The sequence below is a fragment of the Chiloscyllium plagiosum genome, chromosome 38, assembly GCF_004010195.1.
Source record: "Chiloscyllium plagiosum isolate BGI_BamShark_2017 chromosome 38, ASM401019v2, whole genome shotgun sequence".
Taxonomy (NCBI): domain Eukaryota; kingdom Metazoa; phylum Chordata; class Chondrichthyes; order Orectolobiformes; family Hemiscylliidae; genus Chiloscyllium; species Chiloscyllium plagiosum.
Genome location: NC_057747.1, coordinates 26,635,258 through 26,656,564, shown reverse-complemented (window position 1 = coordinate 26,656,564; position 21,307 = coordinate 26,635,258). Strand labels below are relative to the sequence as shown.

The 21,307-nt window shown below is 37.6% G+C and overlaps 1 protein-coding gene and 1 long non-coding RNA gene across 13 annotated transcripts in view; one reads left to right on the top strand and one right to left on the bottom strand.

Moving 5' to 3' along the window:
- gbf1 (golgi brefeldin A resistant guanine nucleotide exchange factor 1) overlaps positions 1-21,307 on the bottom strand; it is a 289,880-nt gene that overhangs the window by 11,469 nt on the left and 257,104 nt on the right. For 11 of the 12 annotated variants that reach the window (XM_043679174.1, XM_043679176.1, XM_043679175.1 and 8 more), the window contains 9 exons: positions 21,036-21,212; positions 17,502-17,566; positions 15,977-16,100; positions 14,687-14,758; positions 14,165-14,259; positions 10,693-10,846; positions 8,732-8,957; positions 6,643-6,803; positions 735-978 (listed from right to left, as the gene is read on the bottom strand). In XM_043679174.1, the coding sequence (XP_043535109.1) occupies positions 735-978; positions 6,643-6,803; positions 8,732-8,957; positions 10,693-10,846; positions 14,165-14,259; positions 14,687-14,758; positions 15,977-16,100; positions 17,502-17,566; positions 21,036-21,212 (1,318 nt within the window). The remainder of the gene's footprint in view (positions 1-734; positions 979-6,642; positions 6,804-8,731; positions 8,958-10,692; positions 10,847-14,164; positions 14,260-14,686; positions 14,759-15,976; positions 16,101-17,501; positions 17,567-21,035; positions 21,213-21,307) is intronic. The other variant, XM_043679179.1, reaches the window with a different exon arrangement.
- Positions 6,797-21,067, top strand: LOC122541936. Its single transcript, XR_006309721.1, has 3 exons — positions 6,797-7,081; positions 10,720-10,988; positions 20,983-21,067. It is a non-coding gene; the product is annotated as an uncharacterized LOC122541936 (long non-coding RNA).

The following is a 21,307-nucleotide window of genomic DNA, read 5'->3' as shown; positions in this document are numbered from 1 at the left end:
ATATTGTCATCTGTGCATCAATACATCACTAGCGAGGCTAATGTTACTGTATGGTAAAAATGTTTTTAAAAGTATGGTTAAGTATATTTGCGACAAGCATCTAAAAGATACACATAAGCTAATGAAGACAAACAGTATAAAAACAAATCTGACAAATATTCAACCATTTGGGAACTGAATAGCCATTTCCAGCCAAAACACATTTGACAGGAAAACAGCGTGACTTTCTGTAAAGAAGTTTTGCAGTGTAACTACTGACTACATTGAACAAAAGCATTACAAGTGGATAGATAATTTCTAATCAATCTCCTCAGAAATGTTATGACATTTGGGACTTGAACTTAGGCCTGCTGGCCCAGAGCTAGGGACACTACTAATGCACCACAAAAGCCCCTCAGAATAAGGGGGCATACTCTGAAATTAATGGCCCTTAGAGTTTTTTAAGCATAATGGTCACATATCGATTTGTTTCTTTAAATCAAATTTCCTTGACCAAGTGTTGTCCAATCAGTTACAAATAGAACTGCGGCTTTGGTAGCATGCTTTAGTATCATGCACTCCCTTCAGTGTAAAATATTTTACACATGCAATATAAGCAAAGGTACTTCAAACATACATTTGCACAATACAACTATAGACCACCAGTCTCCAAAGTAGTTATGATTTGCTGGACATGAAGAACACATCTTTTTGAAAAAAAATACAAAGTGGGGAAAAAGCTTGTACAAACATACCACCGTTGAGATTTGCTTCCACAAAGATGCGAATCGTTTTAACACCGAGTTCAAAGTTTTCTGGCGTCACGTGAGCAGCATCCCTCACAATAAACGACAGTGATTCCACACACTTGATGAGCGACTTTGTGTCATGTGAGCCCATATCCTGCCCGAGGGTGAGGCTGTACTGATTGACCAAAGGAGGAGTCGTCTGCTTTGTACCTTGGCCAGGTTTGCTGAGATCTAAATCATCTTTCCCCACCTGCAAACAACATCATCCTGAACAATACGACTTTATAAAATATCAAACAAAATACAATTCTTGGTTCATCATTTCACATACAGGGCAATGTCCAGCATGATACAATTGTCATCTAGCTACTGATTATTGCAGACCTACAACGATATGCAGGAGGCAAGAATTAGTGGAGCTGAGAGTTCTCAAGAGTTCTAAGCAGGTGGTGGGTAAGTCCCTGAAGGGATCTCAAGAAAAGATGAGTGTTTTAAATTCTAAGCATTGAAGGACTGAGTAACTTAGGGAGCATGGGGCAATGGACAAACAAGGTTTGGCATGAGTCAGAGTGCAGACACATAAATAGTAGGAAATCTGCTTTGACTTTCAAAGTAATACATCAAATCTTGATATTTACTTCATTAACACAGTTACTTAAAGTTACATTACATATTATCTTCTCAGGCTAAATTAGCATATTCCTAAATAAGAAAAATAGAAAAGAAAGCACCGTCTAGAAGTGCAGTATTCCTATTTTCTGTAGCTAAGGAGAGTAAAAAATGGATTACTCTTCCTTCAATATGTGAAAAAAATTTAACTTCCAATTATGGAGATGTGGTGGAATATAATTAATGTCAATGAACTCATAACCCAAAGGCTCAAGCTAACGCACTAGAGACACTGGTTCAAATCCCACCACAGCAGCTGATTGAATGGTGCAGCATTAACACTTCACAGGCAATTAATTCACAGAAGCAGTTAATTCTCAAATATTGTCCTGTAATCTGTTCTAAGAAATACTAAAATTATTTACATTACATAACCGTCAATTCAAAAATACTTCATTCTCTGTAAAAATGGTAGTAATAATTATTTGAGGAGAATGTTTCAGTACTTGGAAACCAACAAATCTAATCTGAAATTTTCTGTTATTACAAAGTGGAAAAAGAAACAATTTCAATCCCATTCAGAATATCATTCAATGAAGACCAAAAGACTGTCAAAAAGATCAGTTTTGGCAATTTCCCAGAGTCCCGTGCCTGTGGGGAATACAATATAATAGACAGCAGAAGCATTCAAAACAAAGGCAGCATAAAATATTCCTATTGTTTAGCTGGCTCACAAATGCCATTAAAGAGCCAGCTCAAAAAATTATCCATTTGCTAGAATTGTGGGTGTGACAGATGGCGGAGAAAGGTGTACTGTGGCCAGTGTCCTCTGCCCATCAACTCCACAGTGTTCATTTTCTCAGGTCACACCAAGGATAACTGGCAGTTTCCTATTTATTGTTGATGATTTTCGCCAAAAGGTCTTCCAGAAATGCCAGATGTTAGTGCCAAAAAGAAAGTCCTTAAACAAAAAAAAAACCCATGAATAAATTTCCCACTATGCCCACAGACTGTTAGGACTCTGTTGATGTTTGGATAACCCAATAACCTGGGCTCAAATGCAGCACTGTCTGACGGAATGAACGCTCTAACATTGTATTGGCAGATAGGACTCCAACTAATATTTCATTACAAAGTCCAAAAGCCAATCCTGACAGCAGAGATGGGGCGGTGATCATACTGACAATGGCTCTAGATCACTCATCCAGAGGCTGGGGATTTGGGCTCCACAGCAGGTGGTGGTATTTAAATTCAGTTAACTCAATCTGAACTGTCCATTAACAGTGACCATGAAACAATTCCGTTTGGATCACTAATGCACTTCAGGGAAGGAAATCTGCCATCTTTACCTGGTCTGGCCTATTTCTGACTCCATGTGCACATACAAATGAACAGCAGAAATAGGCTACTTGCCCTCTTGAACCTGCTCACCGATTCAATAAGTTCATGGCTGATTGGATTGTTATCTCAAATCTACATTCCTATCTACCCCGATAACCTTGCACTCCCTCACTTATCAACGATCAGCACTGTCCTGAAAATATTCAAAGATTCTGCTTTAGTTATTAAACTGGAAGAAATTTACAAGGATGTTGCCAGGACTCAATGGTCCAAGTTACTGGGGCAGAATGGAAAAGCTCAGACTTTTTTTTTATTTGGAGAGCAGGAGATTGAGGGGGGACCTTATAGAAGTGTATAAGGTCATGAGAGGCACGGATAAGCTGAATGCACTCTAGGCTGAATGCACTCAGGCCTTTTCCCAGGGTTGGGGATTCGAGGACTAGAGGGCATCAGTTAAATGTTAGAGGGAAAAGAATAGAAGGGAACCTGAGGGGCAACATTTTTACAGAGAGGGTGGTACACATATGGAATGAGTTGCCAGTGAAAGTGGTTTAGAAGGATATGGGGAGAAAGTGAGGTCTGCAGATACTGGAGATCAAAGTTGAAACTTTAAATCCTGGAACAGCACAGCAGGTCAGGCAGCATCCAGGGAACAGGAGATTCGACGTTTCGGGCACAGGCCCTTGAAGAAGGGCCTGTGCCCGAAACGTCGAATCTCCTGTTCCCTGGATGCTGCCTGACCTGCTGTGCTGTTCCAGCAATAAAGTTAGAAGGATATGGGCCAAGTGCAGGGAAATGGGGTGGAGTGGATAGACATTTTGGTCAGCGTGGACCAGTCTGGGCCTAAGGGCCAGTCTCCGTGCTGTAGGACTCTTAATTATTCAAATTGCTTTTTAAGAAAAAAGATCCAAAGACTCAAAACACTCAAAAAATGTTGCTGTTCCCTGTTTTAGGTAGGCCACCAGTGATTTTTAAAATTGACATACCGTTCTATACTGTCCCAACGAGGGTGTATCATCTTAACTATCTCATTAAGATCCTTCTGAACTTATATGTTTCAAACAAATCTGTTTTTACTTTTCTGAACTCCAGCAGATAAAGATCTGGCTTGTTCAACCTTCCCTCACCAAACGGCATCCATTCGAGGTATCAATCTGATAAACCTTCTCTTAGCTGCTTCCAATGCATTTAAATCCTTGAATAAGGAGACCAATATCAGAATCCTTACAGTGCGGAAAGAGTCCATTTGACCCATCCAGTCCACACCAACCTTTGAAGAGCATCCCACCTAGACCCACCCTATCCACATAACCCTGCACTTCCCATGGCTAATCTGTAGGGCCTGCACATCCCTGGACAGTATGGGCAATTTACCATGGGCAATCCATTTAACTTGCACATCTTTGGACTATAGGAGGAAACCGGAGCACCCAGAGAAAATGCATGCAGACACAGGAAGAACATATAAACTACACAGATAATCTCCCAAGGCTGCAATTGAACCCGGGTCCCTGGCGCTGTGAGGCAGCATGCTAACCACTGAACCAAAATGCTACCCCCGAATATTGTAGTCCAGATGTGGTCTCACCCTTACTCTGTATAACTGAAGCATACTGCCACTACTTTTGTATTCAATTCCTCTTGCAATAAATAATATTTTATTGACTTTCCTAATTATTTTTTGCTGTACTTGCAAACAAACAGTTTGCATTTCATTCACCAGGACATCCAGAAACCTCTGCAATCTCTCATCATTTAAATAACTTGTTTATTTTGTATTCTTCCTGCCGAAACAGCCAATTTCATACTTTTCCACTTTATACTCCATTTGCCACACCCTTGTTAATTCACTTAACCTACCTATATTCCTTTGTGGGATATGCAGTTCTGAAGTAGTGTCATTTTGAACTTGAAATGTGAACTTTTTCTCTCTTCACAGACGCTGCATTTTTTTTTTCAGTATTTGTTTCCATTTCAGATCTTGATCATCCACAGTATTTTGCTTTCAATACATCGCTTTGTAGCTTCCTTATGTTCTCTTTACACCTTATTTTTCTTTCTGTTGTTGTGCCATCAGAAAATATAGCAACCTTTTCTTCATCCCTTCATCCAACACTTGCATAAATTGCAAAAGGTGATTGCTCTAATCCCTATGGCACACCATTCATTACATCCTGTCAACCAGAAAAGAATTCTTGGATTCCTGACTACCAATCTTCTATCCATGCCAATATGTTATCCCTGCACTATGAGCTTTTATTTTCCACAATACCTTTGAGGTACATTATCAAATGCCTTGGAATTCCAAAAATAGTAAATTTAACATTTTCCCCTTTATCCATAGCACGTTACTTCCTCCAACAACCTCAATAATTTGGTGAAACATGATTTCCCTTTCACAAAACCAAGTTAACTCTGCCTCGCTATCTTCAATTTTTCTCAGTGCCCTACCATAATCTCTTTAACAATAGCTTCTAAAATGTTAAAATCTAAAGCAAAATTGGTTTGTGTACTTTATGCTTTCTGCATCTATCCTCATGTTCTAACCTGATGGAACCTTTCCCAAATTTACAAAGTCATGAAAAATCAAAACCGATGCGTTAAACCAATTCATGTACTATCCCGCTAGCCACTAATTTTAAAATCACAGGGTGAAGTCCGTCATGATCTAAGCTCTTGTCAGTCTATGAATTGAACAATTTGCTGAGTACAACGCCCTTGATGATTGTAATTTGGAATTTCTCCTCTTCAGTTTCCTGGTCTACAGCTAATTCTGGAGCTCTCTGAGCTCAATATGCTCTCTGATGAAAACCAACGTAAAATACCTGATAATTTATATGCCATCTATTTATTTTTCATTATTAATCATTCAAATTCCCTCACTTTTGTTAACTGGTTTTCTTTGTAAAATTGACAGAAGATCTTACGATCTGTTCTCATATTTCTGGACAGCTTTCTCTCATACTCTAATTGTTCCCTCATTCATATTTTTATTAATATTTACTTTTTCTTGAAATTCTGTACAATCTTCTGACCTACTACTTCCAGTTGCTAATTATATGCTTTTTCCCCAAGTTTGATACTATCTTTAACTTCTTTAACACCCACAAGTGGGGGTTACTCCCCTTTGAATTTTCCTTCTCCATTAGAACGCATTAGTTCTGTATTTTCGAAAATAAATATCTGCTACCATGTCTCAACTGATCTATCCTTTAACCTTGCAGGTAAGTCTTAACTAACCTCTCAAATGGACTAGCAATGCATTTAGTGTAAATGTAATTAGGGATGAGCGACATATACCAACTTTGCCAGCAAATATGACATCCCATGAAAGAATTCAAAGCTCAGCGGGCAACAGCTGCAAAATTACAGGTTAGCTGGCATGGAGAAAGAAAAGTCTTAACTTTGTAGACAGGTTGAAACAAATGTATAAATAGCATGCTTTTCCTATACAGGGTGGGAACTGCTTCAGTTGAAACCGTTTCCACGGTAACCTGATGACAGAAATTTAGGGAGTTGGCAAAAGATCCAGAGAAGAGATGAGGCGACCTCTTTCAAAAATGCACTGAGATGTTATCTGTAATGCAGTGCCTGAAAGGGTGGCAGTACTTTCAAAAAGAAATTGCTTAAAAAGGTGGAATTTACAAGCTTGCGAAGAAAGGGAAGGGAGAGAGACTAAGTGGATAGTTTCGTTCTAAGAGTTGAAACAAAGAGTTCCTTTTGTGATTTGTAGTTTAGTGGAGGCTACACTTTCATGGACAAATGCATTTAATATCCACAGGTCAAGGTGAAGGTGGTATTCAGTGCTATCTCAGCATTTATGCTATTTTGATTGTGCTATTGCAGGTTGAACATTACTTGTTCATTGAACTGTAATCAGTTTTAACTTTTTTTTGCAATAGCTTCTTGAACATGGAAATATCTAAAAATTGAAATGTGTATTGTTCACTAGTGTGCAACTCACCACCAACCAGCCACTGCTGGCAATGTCAACATCAGTGGCGGAGCGGTGTACCTTAGTCTGCTTGCCGTGTTCAGTGTAGACTTCAGAGTCTGAAGTGTAGCCACGATCTGAACTAACTTCATTGGGATGGTAAGATACAATTTCACTGTCAGATTGTGCACCTGTAAAGAAACACAATAGCATCAATCAGCAAAAAATGTGTTGAAGGTTTATGCTAAGTATTGATGTATTTTCTTTTTGATGGGAGGGGAAAGAAGAACACAGAAATAATTGTTGTTTATTTTTACATCAGTCAACAGCTGAACCGCACTGCATTTCACCAATAAGATGCACGTCCCAAACCTGTGAATTCTGGGATCTTGCTGTTTTGCATGGTACAAATTTACAGAAACATTACCATATAATGGTTTTGAAAAGCTTGTCCTTTCACCACTACCAGGTGAGAATCTCAAGTCAGATTTTGTCATTTTTCATAATATTCTAACCTCCATTTTCCTTACATGGCCATCAGTAAGCCTGCTATTGTCCATCCAGAAATTCACTACCCCTCTTTTTCATCTTACTCCTCCCTCAAAACCCCCTTTAAAACTAAGATCTTTGGCCAAGCTTCATCACCCACTTTTTGGTTGAATAGCCATGTTCCTATGATAGCTCTCCTCTGAAACACATTGCTTTAGGTTTAGTTCAAAGGCACCATATGAAGGCAAGCCATCACTGATGCTATCAACTCCTGTAAACTGAAGGAGATAAGCACTTTACATGCAACTCAACATGAAACCAGCCACTCAGCTCAGTCTGCACATAGGCAGAAAACAATGAAAGTTTTCCCTATTTCTCTAAAACAAGAGCTTCAAAAACCTCAGCTTATTGCTATTAGCACAAGGCCAGCTCAAGTACAAATCTCAATTAATAAATCTGTATTGTGCTTCTAACATAAGGATCCAGGTGTTCAGGATGCAGAATCTAATGAATTCTGGTCATTTACTCTTGAGAAGTTGGATTGAGGCTGACCAAATCTTAGCTGACCTTAAATATACAAATCTGCAAATCAGACAATTTCACAGCATTTGTACACTGATTTTCCAATATGACCGACCTAGAAAGGAAACTTTAGTGCATTGCTGTAATACTTATTTTGATGCACTAAAATATATTTGAAAACCACACCTCCATATGTGGACCTACATTGAATCAGTTGAACCGCCTACATCCTAAGATATCGCAGATATGATCAGTGGGAGTACTGCAGACATTGTGTTCATTTACACAGAAGTTCAAACACTCAGTAACGCAGAGTGAACTTTGATCCAAAGACTCAAAAGTAGATCATCTCCTGCTCACTGTGCAGTAACATGTACTTTGAGACTTACAACAAGAAAGCAGTAGTAGGGGGAATTGTACTCTTTAAAAACCAAACTTGAGAAATTCTTGAGGAAGGCTTTTTTTTTAATAAAACAAGCAAAATCTGTATATCTAAGAAGGAAAATATCTTTCTCAGCTGTTCTAAGCTGCAAATATTTAACAGGCATTTTCCATTAGCTGCAAAACCTCAGCAATACTCTCTCATTGAAGAGCACTAATTATATAATATTTGTCATTTTTGTTATCACTAAATGGATAAGGATATTAAATGTTTAATTATTACAAAACACTGCTCCAGTTTCCTCCTTCATATCATTTAAAATGAAAACATCACTCACCGTTTAAATTTAATTATCTTTCTTGGCATTAATGTTACAACCTACTTATCAATCATTAGATCTGCCATTATTTATACTTATAAGCTCAGGTCAAATTCAACATTTGGATCAAGCAGTATTAATTGAGTTATTTCTAAATTAAAGGGGTCTTATAAAACATACCAAGTAAGATGATTCTTAAGCCTCTATTTACAATGAAAAGTAGCTGAAGCACCAGGTGAATACCATTCTCTTTCGGTTCTTGTATTTTTGCCTCCCCTTACCTTTACTCATGTTCCTGCTGTTTTTAAACAGCTGAAATGAAGCAAACACCAGCTGTTTATCAGCAAGCAAAGCTTATCCCTGTAACAGCACTGAGGCTTCTTACTGAGTAATTCTGTAAATCTAACCTGCATCATGGCTATCGACTCCTGATGTTATCTGTAGAGCAGGTGGAGGTTTGACTCCTGCTCCAATACATTCTAAGAGCGTAAACAAGGTACACCAATCATCACTAGAGTGAATATTGGCAGCATTGGTCTTCAACAGCTCATGTAGACCATATGCAATTTGTCGGCTCACTCTTGACAATACAGTTGGCTTCATCGTGAGGAGAACTCGTAGGGACAGCAGCACCTGAAAAAAATTAAGTGAATATTCTACATAAAAACTCATTCAATTGATTTTATTCTGGTATTTGAAACTTAATTAAAACTGCCATTAGATAACATATCACGGGAGTACACAAATAAAAATCACAAATGACTCAGGAACTGTTGATTGGATTCTTCACTCCTCCAATGAGTTCTCATTGGATTATGTTGAGTACTCATGACATGAAGGAACAAAATAAAGTTTTATTTGAAAGAAAGCAGTAGATTTACTCAAATAATTTATATACTCTCTCTTTTTCAGAGTCTCTGTAAAATCAAATAATCAACTTCCTGTTTGCGTAGGAGTACTGACAAGATATTTACAAACCTGTGACTGAGGGATTCTGGGGTAGAGTGAAGTGTGTTTTACCAGACATCAAATCTGCTGAGTTTCATATGTAGTGCTCAAATTTTTATAACAGTGTCATTCAGGGGATTTAGGCATCGCTGGTATTTATTACCCATCCCTAATTATCCTTGAGAAGGTGGTGGTGCGATGCCTTCTTGAAGCACCATAGTCTTTTTGGTACAAGGACACCCACAATACTATTTGGTAGGGAATTCCAGGATTTTGACTAGAAATAGTGAACAAACAGTAATAGATTTCCAAATCAGAATAGTTAGTGGCTTGGAGGAGAATTTGCAGATGTTTATACATTGTTTCTATATAGCTGCCCTTATGCTTCCCGAGGCTAGTGTTCACTGATTTGGAAGGTGCTAAGGAACATTGGAGAGTTGTTACAGAGCATCTTCTAGATGATTCACACTGCTGCTACTTGTAAATCAGTGGTGGAGGGTGTCAATGTTTGTGCATTTGTTGCTAATCAAATTGAACAGCACTAGTCTGCAGTAGAAACATCTTATTGAGTACAAAATATTCCACATTATCTTTGTGTCAGTTAAAAAAAATTCTCCCATTGACATCACTGAATTTTCCTAAATACCCATGAGGTTGGCCTAATGGTCTTTGCCTTTTCTGACAGATGAAAGTCAAGAAGCTGCAGCAAGTATCTTAGTCAGTCCAAAAGTGATTCCTTCTGCATCAACTCTGCGTTGCAGAGAATTGAAGTAGCTGAAAAGATGGTTTTCTGTGAAAGATAATTGTATAGCTGCTATTCCAATGATTCCCCATTTCCACTTGGAAGAATCTAGTTGAGTTAAATCTAAGAGAAATAACGCAAAAACTACATAACTTATTGGCTGGGCAGTCATTTAGCCACCTTATTTGGGGAAGGATGTCAAGGTCATGGAAAGACCAGACAAGAGATTAACACCAAGAATGAAAGTTTTAGCTAAGAACTCTCTACAGTAGAACAAAGGAGGTTAGGGTAGACTGCTCAAAATTATTATGGGTTCGGAGAAAATAAAGAAGTTTTTTTTTTATTTCTTGATTAAGACAAGGGGCTAAAATATCTTGAAAATTCAATTTGAAAAGGCTATGGATAAAGGGATGGAAATATGATTAAGCTTTCTTCCAAGTGGACATGTGCAAAGGGCCAACAGCTCTTTGCTCCAATATTCTCTCACTCCATTGGTTCAGTTTTAACTCAACAAGCGAATGGGTTTTAAGCAAGTTAAAATCTCGCCCTAAGTTGCAAAGTTAAACTTAAACATCCAATCAATGCCCATTAATAAAGGGCTGGGTTAACAAATTGAAGTTAAAAAGAATAATTTAAAGCTTCAATTATTATAAGTTCAGTTGCAGTTTCTCTCAATACCTGTTGACTGATCTCCTCTCTGCGCAGTAACCGTATTGCCAGGCGGAGAAGACCGACAACTGCTCTTTCCACAAGAAAGCACTGCTCTGTTGCATGAACAGTCAACTGGTAGAGGTGATCTCGTACAGTCTGCCAGACGAATGAAACTCGATCTCTTTAGGATGGAAGAAGAAAAAAAAGGGTTTAAATAAAAGAAAATCACATCTTCATTCAGGTTTTGCTGAAGTAATCATAGGAGTGGGAGAAATGTGAATCCCTGCAGTTGCAGAGGTACTCCATAAAAGTCTTCTTGACTGGTGAGTATTTTAATTTTTGTTCATAGGTGCAGGAGCCATTGGCCAGGCCTGCTTTTACTGCCCTTGAGAAGTTGGTGGTGGTAAGCTGCCTTCTTAAACTGCCACAGTCCATTTGGTATAAGTAAACCTATGTGCTGCCAGAGTTCCAGGATTTTCATCCAAAGATGGTGAGGATGGTGCATTGTTTACAGTGGAACTTTGCAGGTGGTGACGTTCAAATACATCTGCTACCCTTGTTCTTCTTGGTGTTAGAAATCATGGGTTTGGAAACTGTTGTCAAAGGAGCCTTGATGAGTTGCTGCATTGCTCCTTGATCAGGCTTACCTTGCAGGCAGTTTCTGGGTCCCAATGCAGCCCACCCAGGCACCCAATGTGACTCACTCAAGATATTGTTCAAACTGTATGCAAGTATAACTAGAAGATTTTGAAAAGAGACAAACTCTCTAAGTGTGTATCAGCAGCAAACAAGGGAGAGAAATCTACTAATTTGAGCAGTACAAAAAGTGGTTTCAGTCAATTTGAAGCATGGAAGTGGCAAATCTGCAGAACAGGGATTGGGAAGATTTCATTGGTTTAAAAGGGGAGGGTAATGAAGGTAGAACTTGATGTAAGAGAATCAGATAGCCAGGTTGGTACATGGCCAGTTTGTAGGGGAAGAAGAGAGAACAGACACACCCGTGCTGATATTAATCATCAAATGTCACTGGCTCAAGTGACTGACAGGTAATATTGTGTCACTCGATCCCTCTACCCAGGTCCACAATGAAGGCTATAAGAGGAGAACCTAGATTAGAAGGTAGCCTATTTTCACATGAATTTCACCAAGGTCAGCATGGAGTGTGAACTAACCAGAGACAAACCAAAGTCAGTGTTAGTTCAAACCAAAGTCAGTGTTAGTTAAACCCAAATCTTCAGCTTGGCTCAGTCAGTCATACAGCATGGAAACAAACCTTTTGATTCAACTCATCCACACTGACCAGACATCCCAATATGATTTTTGCCAGCATTTGGCTCATATCCCTCTAAACCCCTCCTGTCATATATTCATCCAGATGCCTTTTAAATGTTGTAATCGTACCAGCCTCCACCACTTCCTCTGGCAACTCATTCTATACCTGTACCACCCTCTGCTGAGAAAGTCACCCCGCAGTTCTTTTTTAAAGTCTTTTCCCTCTGACCTTAAAACTATGTTCTGACCCCCTTCTTTAGTGATCAGGACTTAGGCTATAGACTTTTGTTTCTCTCTTTAATTCTGCTTCTTAACTGAAAAAGACAAAGGTGATTTTATTAGCTCTTTCTCCTGCTTGGCCTTATTTAATGGTCATTTTTATTAATAACTAATTTAAAAATAAAAATTATCAGTTTGGACATTTTTCTGCAACTTCATTTACTGTTGCAGCAAATTTTATGTTTCCAAAACTAGCTCACTAATTTCTTGAATGAAAGAGAAAAAAAATCAAATGCGGCCTCTCATGTAAAGTTTGACAATGGTACACATTGCTGCTACTGTACTATATTACAGGGACTGAATGTTAATGGCGGTGGATGTGGTGCCAATTGAAAGGACTGCTTTGGCTTGGATGGTATTGTTGGAACTGCATGAATCCAGCCAAGTGTAGACTACCACATCACATTCCCGAATTCTGCCTTTTGGGTGGTACACAGGAGTATACTTTAGTGGAGAGTTAGTGCAGTATTCTCAGCCTTTGACCTGCTCTTTTAGCCATATATGTCTGGTCTAATTCAATTTCTGGTCAATGGTTATGGAATCACTGAACTGTTATGCTTCAGAGAAAAGGTTTTTGGCTCATTGCATCTGCCCACTGCAGTATCCAAATCCTCAAGCCTTTTCTTGATATCACATGGAGTGAATCAAATAAACTCAAGACTGCTGGCATCTTCGGAAGGAGGTCAACATAGCTCATCCACTTGGCATCTGTGGGTGAAGGTGGTGTTTCTAAATTCCAATGATTGCCAATTGGCGACATTAGATAATAACTTAGATCCATTTACGTAAAGCATTGGAGAATCCCAAAACCCATTTGACAATTCTCACCATTATTCTATCTGCCTGAATGCCCTTCAAAAGCAAGGGCAAAGAATAAAATATGATATGAAAACCGGGAACTCTGGCATAGACATGGCAGAAATAACTAACACATGTGGTTCCAAGGAGGGGAACTGCTGAACCTAACCTATCATGTAATCAACTAGTTAGGAAAGAGGACTTAAAAGTAATCTCATTTTTCATTGGTGTCATTTTGTTACTCTTTTCCTGGAAAACTGGAAGAAGAAACACTTAAGAATAAACTGTCTGGTTAGCTATAACAGAATATGATGTTTTACTAGTCTTAAGATTACCCAACACTGCCACACAAAGAAGCCGGATATTTGGTCCCAAAATTGAAACTCCAAGTTGATTCAAGGAGCATAGAGAACCTTTATTCGAAGGAAAGCAAAGCAACAGAATTGTGCTGTAAAAATCATGTATAAATAGGAAATCTGCTATTTTCTGTAACATCTTGGCCCCACTTTCAATTAGATACTCAATAGGGGAAGGCCCACAATATGGCTGCTGATTAAACCCTGACAAAGCTAAACAAGGAATAACAAAGGACAAAGTAAATTAAGCATTGCTCACCACTTTCTCAAATATTAAATATATCTTTAATAACTGGACCAGGAAGTTGTGATAAATGACTTTCAAACAATATGTTCCTGATAAAAGAAAGCATCTTATTAGCATAATAAGGATTCTGGTGATATATTTCATCATCTCCACCTGAATCACCTAAAGTAACTTACGAAATGCAATTTTCAAAATTGCAAACAGTTTCTTGTATGTCTCTGGAAATCTGGTTTCTCTATACTTCACGAGTGTGTATTAAAATATAAGAACTTGCACAGATTAGCTAAACTTCAGTGATGGGCTGTTAACTAAGAAAATATATGCTAATACTTGTCAGTTTCATCCAGAAAATAAAGGAGAACTTGTCTGGAACAATTGGCGAGACATTGTCATACTCTCCAACACCCCCACAACAAAAAGAATCAAATGAAGGGACAGATTTTTTTTCTGCTCTATGCTTCAGTGACAATAAATCTGATTTGCATTTAGCTTCTGAGATTAATCACAGATTGACAAACTTGAAATGGGCCAACTGCTTCCCAATTACCTGTTCTCCAGCACTATCCGCAGCAGCATCTCCAAGCAAAATGCAGCATCTTCTTCATCATAGGTCTCCTCATCTGGTGTCACAGAAATGAGAGCCTGATGAAATTCCAGATTAGAAAAACACGTTTTAACATGGAATACGGCCAAAATAAAGCTTTTCTAATCAAAACAAGCTTATAAATTTCCAAAGAATAAATATTAAAATTAAGCTAGTGTTACATCATGACTGCAACATGGCCAATCCTGTAATTTTATTTTAAAAAATGTTTGTTCAATATGGTGTGCCCCTGTAATGTGCATCAATTATACACCCTAATCTGTTGAACTCCTTACCAAATTCTTGCAACTTGTCCTCCAACAACATTCATCAATCTTTGTGACAAATAAGTAATTGCTTGGATTTACCTCATTACAATCATTTTACCGGGACAGGATACATTAGCAGCTGACCATGCTTAAGACCCAATACCATCTTGAAACACTTGCACTGACGATCCCCATTTGTGTATTGTTTATAAATTACCTTCATCAATTCTTGAAGAGACTCGAGCTGAAGGAATTTGCTCTCTGTAATCAGCTTTTCAGGGTCACATTGCTAAAATGAAAAAGTCAAATCAGAAAGCTGAAGGTTCTAAGATCAGCTGTCATTTGTTGTCACTCAAATAAAACGAAGAACTACCAATTCTAGAAATCTTAAACAAAAACTGAAATTCCTGGAGAAACTCAGCCGTTCTGGCAGCATCTGTGGAAAGAAAACAGAATTCTGAAGGGTCACTGGACTCAAAACTTTAAGTCTATTTTCTCTCCAGAGATGCTGCCAAAACGGCTGAGTTTCTCCAGGGATTTCAGCTTTTATGACTAATTGTCACTCACCTGAATAGCATACCATGCTGCCAAACATATATTCAGCTAACAAATACATACTGCTGTGACTTGAAGTCAAATAATATGAAATTGTTTGCAAAATAATCACATGACATGAATATCTCGAATTTTGGAGGAAAAAGAACAGGATATGAATCGGATTTTTTTTAAGTAAATGTCAATTAAATTTTTTTTTACAGAATGTAAGGAAGGAGATTGTAAAACTGAAACAAGTTCAGGGTACAGCAACTACAAGAAAGTGCGCTACCATTATATTATAATGACTTTGAAAGATTGGTTTTGTGGCTCCTCTAGTATCTTTGGATGGGAAAGGTGAAGTTGGGTCTGCTGATTCTGTAGAAGGAGATAAACAGTTGGAAAATGATGTGCTGCTGCAATTGTCGATCTGCTGTCCAGTTAAAAAGTTAGAGTAGCCCTATGGTCTGGTAAGACTATGGCAACTTTACCTTTATTAAAGGCACATATTGTTGCATTTACATAGGGTGCCATTACCCAGAGCATGCTGATATTTACACAATTTAAATTCAAAATCTGTCACTGATGTGTGATCACCTCCTCCCTTTATTATTGAGTGTAAACACGCATTGGGAAGAGAACCATTTAAATTCTTCTGGATCTCTATTAATAAGGATATATTCAGAATAAAATTCAGGCTGATCCTCACCCAACCCATTAAAAGATCATTAAAAATGATATAAACAAAATTAATGGGAGAAAGAAAGAAAAAATCGTAAATGAAATAATGCAGTAAGTCTGAGCTGATGAACTATTGATAAGAAAGTGCCATTTTCCTATTCTCAAACCACAAGTTTCATCGAAGATTAAGCTGCATTTAATAATTAGCAACTACAAACATCCACCAAATTTACACCATCTTCCAAGTCAAAAAAGATCTTCCAGGCAGTGAAGCAGCATGAAGTAAATTTACCTTAATGCATTCCAGAGCTGCTTGTTTGGCCTCTTCATTCTCTATAGATGGTCCCCTCAGGCTGGATTGCTCATTACCGCTTAATGTGAGCCAACTAACAAAGCTGAGGACTGTGGACTCTCCACTGCAATCCAAAAGAAAACATATCAGCCTCTACAAATTCTGAAAATATTTTTTGTCAAAAAGCTGTACAAAAATTGTAGCAGAAATTTCAAAATAATTTAAGCCATTAAAGGGTGCTGTCCATCTTTGTTGAAAATGTGGTCAGGTTGAGTACATAATATTTGAAATCACTCGAACTAACTCAAAATGTATTTTTAGAAATGCACTTTTTTTTCCCAAAACCACACTGTCCAAGAAGTTTACAGCGTAGCACAAAATATCTAATATCAGATCGATATATTTTACAGAACTCATTTTACAATGGTAGCTTTAAATAACAAGAATGGAATAGAACAACATATTGAACTATGAACTCTTAATACCATTTAGTACATATCCTGCTTGTTTGTCACCCAAAAAGTGAAGGTGGAGCAGAATATCATGACAAAGCAATGAACATAAAATTCATCCTTCGTCCACTTCCATCTAACAACATTAACTCAAACTCTAAGAAACTGCTCAGCACTCCCACTGCTGTCCCCTCTGCTCAACCCACATTTCACTACTAACTGTCCAGAATTGTCCAGTATTTTAAGATTAAAATTGGCTGGACAACTGCTGAATTGTAACACAAAAGAAGATTCACAGGGAATTAAGTTGACTTTTTTTTGTTCAAAGAGAAACAATTTTGTTTATTTATTGAAAAAAACCTAACAGATGAGTGAAAAAAAGGTGGTTGCGGTTTTTGGAAGCTGCAGGTCTGTAATGAAACTCAGTGAATGTGTCCCCTCAAATAATTAGCCAAACATCTTCCATTCCCTCTGTTCCCCTACAATTCCCCTCCACTCTTCTTTTCCTACACCCTCCTGCTCCCGTGTGCCTAACCTCATCTTCCCACTCACATTTTGCTCTCATCAATATCTCTCAACACATTTCTCTCCAGCTATCAAGTCAACCCCTCTACGTCCCTACCTTTTCTCCCTCAAGCTTCCTTCTGAATTTAGTTACTTTCTTCCTTACTTGAGCACTACAGTAGGTTTCAACTTCCCTACAGCAATGCAAACAAACACCAATTTGCACATTTTCTCCATATCAAAATGAATGGACAGGACAAGTAAACGTCTGAAACAATTTTGGCTTTGTAATTCGAGAGTTGAAGGGAGAGAGGGTGGTGCTCAGTTGATGAGGCTGTGACATAGAATGACACCTCATCACAATTCTGGTAGATCATGCTGGCCCTGCCTCTACACCTTGCTCCATGCTGGGTGATTGGAGCCCCTCAAATTACATTTAACAAATTCTCTCTCTACTGGAGTTGAATGTTTAATGGTCCTTTTTAGACCACAGCTAATTGCCAAATAACACTGCAAATCTAACATCAAAGTCAAGGACAATTTTAGTCACTCAATGGAGTAAATCCTACCGATTTGAGGGGGTTTCTTCACGCTGGAGAGAGATTTTCCCATTGGGTTCAACAAAGTCTTCAACCTACACAAACAAATTGATTTACAGCATCATAATTGGTCATTTGCATTTAAGTTAAATAACTTTGTTCTTAAGTTTAGAAATGGCTTTAAGCTAAAACTGTCAGCATAACTAAGTAATTATGTAATGCAAGACAAGTACAACAGCAATTAAGAAGATTAAACAGCAATGGAAAGAATAAAACATTACTTCATATCAAAATGATCAGGTTTTCAAAACAATTAAGATCTGGAAACCTCTGTCAGCGTTTCAATGTTATTTCATATCTTAACAGGAGAATGTTATACATGGCTGCTGTCTCCACTTCTATTTGGAAAGAACTTTTCATAAGCTTTTAACAGACCTATTTAATCAGAAGAAAAAGATTCAGAAATATTGACTATCAACGATCTGGGAATTGAACAGCAGGTGGCAATGTCACACTGTTATAAGCAAAGTTAGATAATAATGACTAGTCTTTACTTATTAAAGCACTTCCTTTGATTTCTTTTCATTTGGTTAGAGTTACTTGGTTATTAATATGTTAATGGGATGTGGACATCATCGATTTGGCTAGCATTTATTATGCATCCCTAATTGCTCTCGATAAGGGCTCAGCAACATTTCCATTCCATGAAGGAATAAATAGAAGTGTAAACACTCAACAGGTGGAGATACAAGCGAATTGAAGTATGCATGCCACACAAAGAAGGTTCAGAACTTCAGGCATGTTTGTAAAAATGAGAAATCATCCTTATTGAAGGTAAGAAGTTTTCAAATCTAAAGCCGTCATCACTATGAACAGAACATGATCACTGGCATCAACTATAACAATGCATTGCTCAGCAGCATCATCCTGATGCTGTTTTTGACATTGCCCTGAAATTAATCTCCCTTCAAATTCAGTGACATTTACAAAGCAAATGAAGCTCACCAGTTGCACTCAAATATTATTATTATTACTCAAAATGATTTCATCACTTTTTCTCTGAAGGTCTTGATTGGCCCTACAGCTTACAACCCCTGTATACTCAACCAACTTTTCTGCTGCACTAATCTAATATGGGGAACATAGTAAAACACTTCATCTTGGGGTGATGAGCAAGGATAATGCACTATACTAAATTTTACTTAAAACACACAAGTCAAACCACATCATAAAATGAAATTCCAGCAGTATTACAAAGACACAGCTTGCACTAAAACTATTCATGATTCCAACCATTCCTGCCTGAATATAAACTGTTGGCCCAACACTTTCGAGAGGATAACTTTACAATCATTCCAGCCCCGCTACAATGGAATTTCACTGAGAAAAAATGTGTATTTCTACAAGGCTATAATTATTACAATACTGATTAGTGTTAGATTGAAATCAAAAGAAACACAACAATTTAGAGTTTGAAATGCCTTTTACTGAAATCGGTTTCTCAAATTATGACAGAGTTTTTGACAAAGGAATTAACTGGGATCTTTGACTCGACAGGCTGAAATAAACAAGTCAATTCAAAGCATTTAAAGCTAATTTAGCACTTAGCAAATTTTAAATCATGACAGCCTGTTAATGTATCTGAGATTAATATTGTGCTCAAATTTCAACAGATTAACATAACCAGCATTTTGTATCAGTGAAGAACTGAATTTCCAATGCTAAGTGTTTAGGACATCAGATTAAGAACTTCCTGATAATCATGGAAGCATAAATTGGTACTAATTTGGCTATAATTACAGTAATATCAGCCTTTTAACACAGAACTATGGTTCTTCTCATTCACATGTTGCCAGCCTACATTCCATAATACTCCACCCCAACTGCACAAAGATTGAACCACTGCCTTAAAACAGATTAGAGAAAACATAAACAAAAGGTATAAAGCAGATACTGGAAACTAAAAAGCTAAAATTATTGCATCCTTTTGCCAATTCTGCATAAAGTTTCTTTGTACAGGTCATGTGTCCTTCATTTCATCAATGGTGGATGCGGGTACAGTTACAACATTTAAGACAGTTAGAGAAGTACATGAATAAGAAATTTGGGATTATGGTCGGCAAGGACTGGTTGGACCGAAGGGGCTGTATCTGTGCTGTATGTCTCTGACTCTAAAAGCAAAGTTTAGGGTTATAAACGTAGCAATACATTGCATAATATCTGTTTCTGTTTAAAATCCTGAATAACCTAGTTTGCTGTTGAGCAAAAGCAGACTAGATCTATTTGTTAACAATGCCATTCAGTGTGGGTGAACATCACATTGGGTAACACATTGACTGCCTCATCTCATGTGAATCCAACTTTCCATCCTTGAGGATCTGCAATGTGCTCAACTCAAACCTCAGCATTAGTACTTCATTTTCTCATTCTCTGCTTCTTCATCAGTCCTCTGGTCTAAAATTTTCTGTCCCAATCAATTCTTCCACTCATTCCACATTGTTCTCTCCTATTGTGAAACTCTGTTATTCATTTAGGCCTTTTTAAAGTTCTTTTCAAAGCCAAAATGAGAGAACCTTTGTATGCTTGTCACTTCTTTTAGATCTTTAACACTGGCATTAAATTCATTAGCTGTCTTTTAATGACAAAGTTAAAGGAGTGACTTCACCTTTTGTTCCTTCCTTTAATACACTGGCCTTGCACAGCCTTCAAGTTAAGAATTGAGAATTAAAGCAAGATTAAATCAGATATCTGCTCCAACATACATTACAATTCCTTTCCCATCTCAGCAGTAAATGATCAAGTCCTTATTCTTGGTCTATATTCCACATTTTCAGCTGGGAAAATAACTGTTCTGTATCTACTGTCAAGCACCCTTCAGAATCTCTCATATTCCAGTGAGAGCTCTGAATAATGGGTTCTAAAGAAATCAACCAATTTTGGTTCTGTTCAGATTTTGATGTTGCAGTTTATAGATGGTTCAGAGCTACAATTTCTCGCTGTGACATTTGATGTATAATGTTATGAGACGTTGCAATCATTCTGTCAACTAATTTAATCAGAATGAGAAAATTGTCTCGTACAGTACCAGTGAAATGATATCACACTGTGCTTTCAATATTCGGGGCAGAGTTATGCTGGTTATATCAATCTGTAGATGACTGAAAGAATTCCTGGAACTCACTATGTGGCATACTATTTTCAAAAATGAATGCACATTTCTAAGTATTAATTTTTATTTCATTAATTTGCATAGTATGGACATCATTAGATTAGAGTTTTGCTTTCTTCTACTATTATTTTATTTCAATATTTTAGGAGAGATCTAAAAATTATGTCACCACTTTCTGAAAAATGTACTGTGAAATATTTAACATGCTTTTGTCGATACATCAAAAGCTATCTGGATTTCTGTTATACATTTGCCATAGGTTAGCATATTTTTTAAAAATTGAAAACACACAGTGGCATTTATTTTTGTGATAAACATGTCAATTTTCTTCTCTGCGCACAGGTAACAACTATTGATCAGAATTTAACTGAATGATGAGAGGAGAAAATGCTTACCTCCACCATGGCTTTGGGCAATAGCTCGGCACGGAAAAGCTGCAGCATTGCTTCCACAATGTTCTTCCATCCTTCTCGAAGAATGTCACCATGACGATGAGATAAATTAAACACAGTCTTGGCTGCAAGTTGAGCCTTTGAATTGCTACCAAAAACATTTGGAAGGTTTTCCACAGTCTGCAGGAAAACAGTACAACACAATGGATTAACAGGTTGGTGGACAGCACAGCAAATTTGCATCCTGCAGATTTAATCAAAAGGAGTCAAGCCCA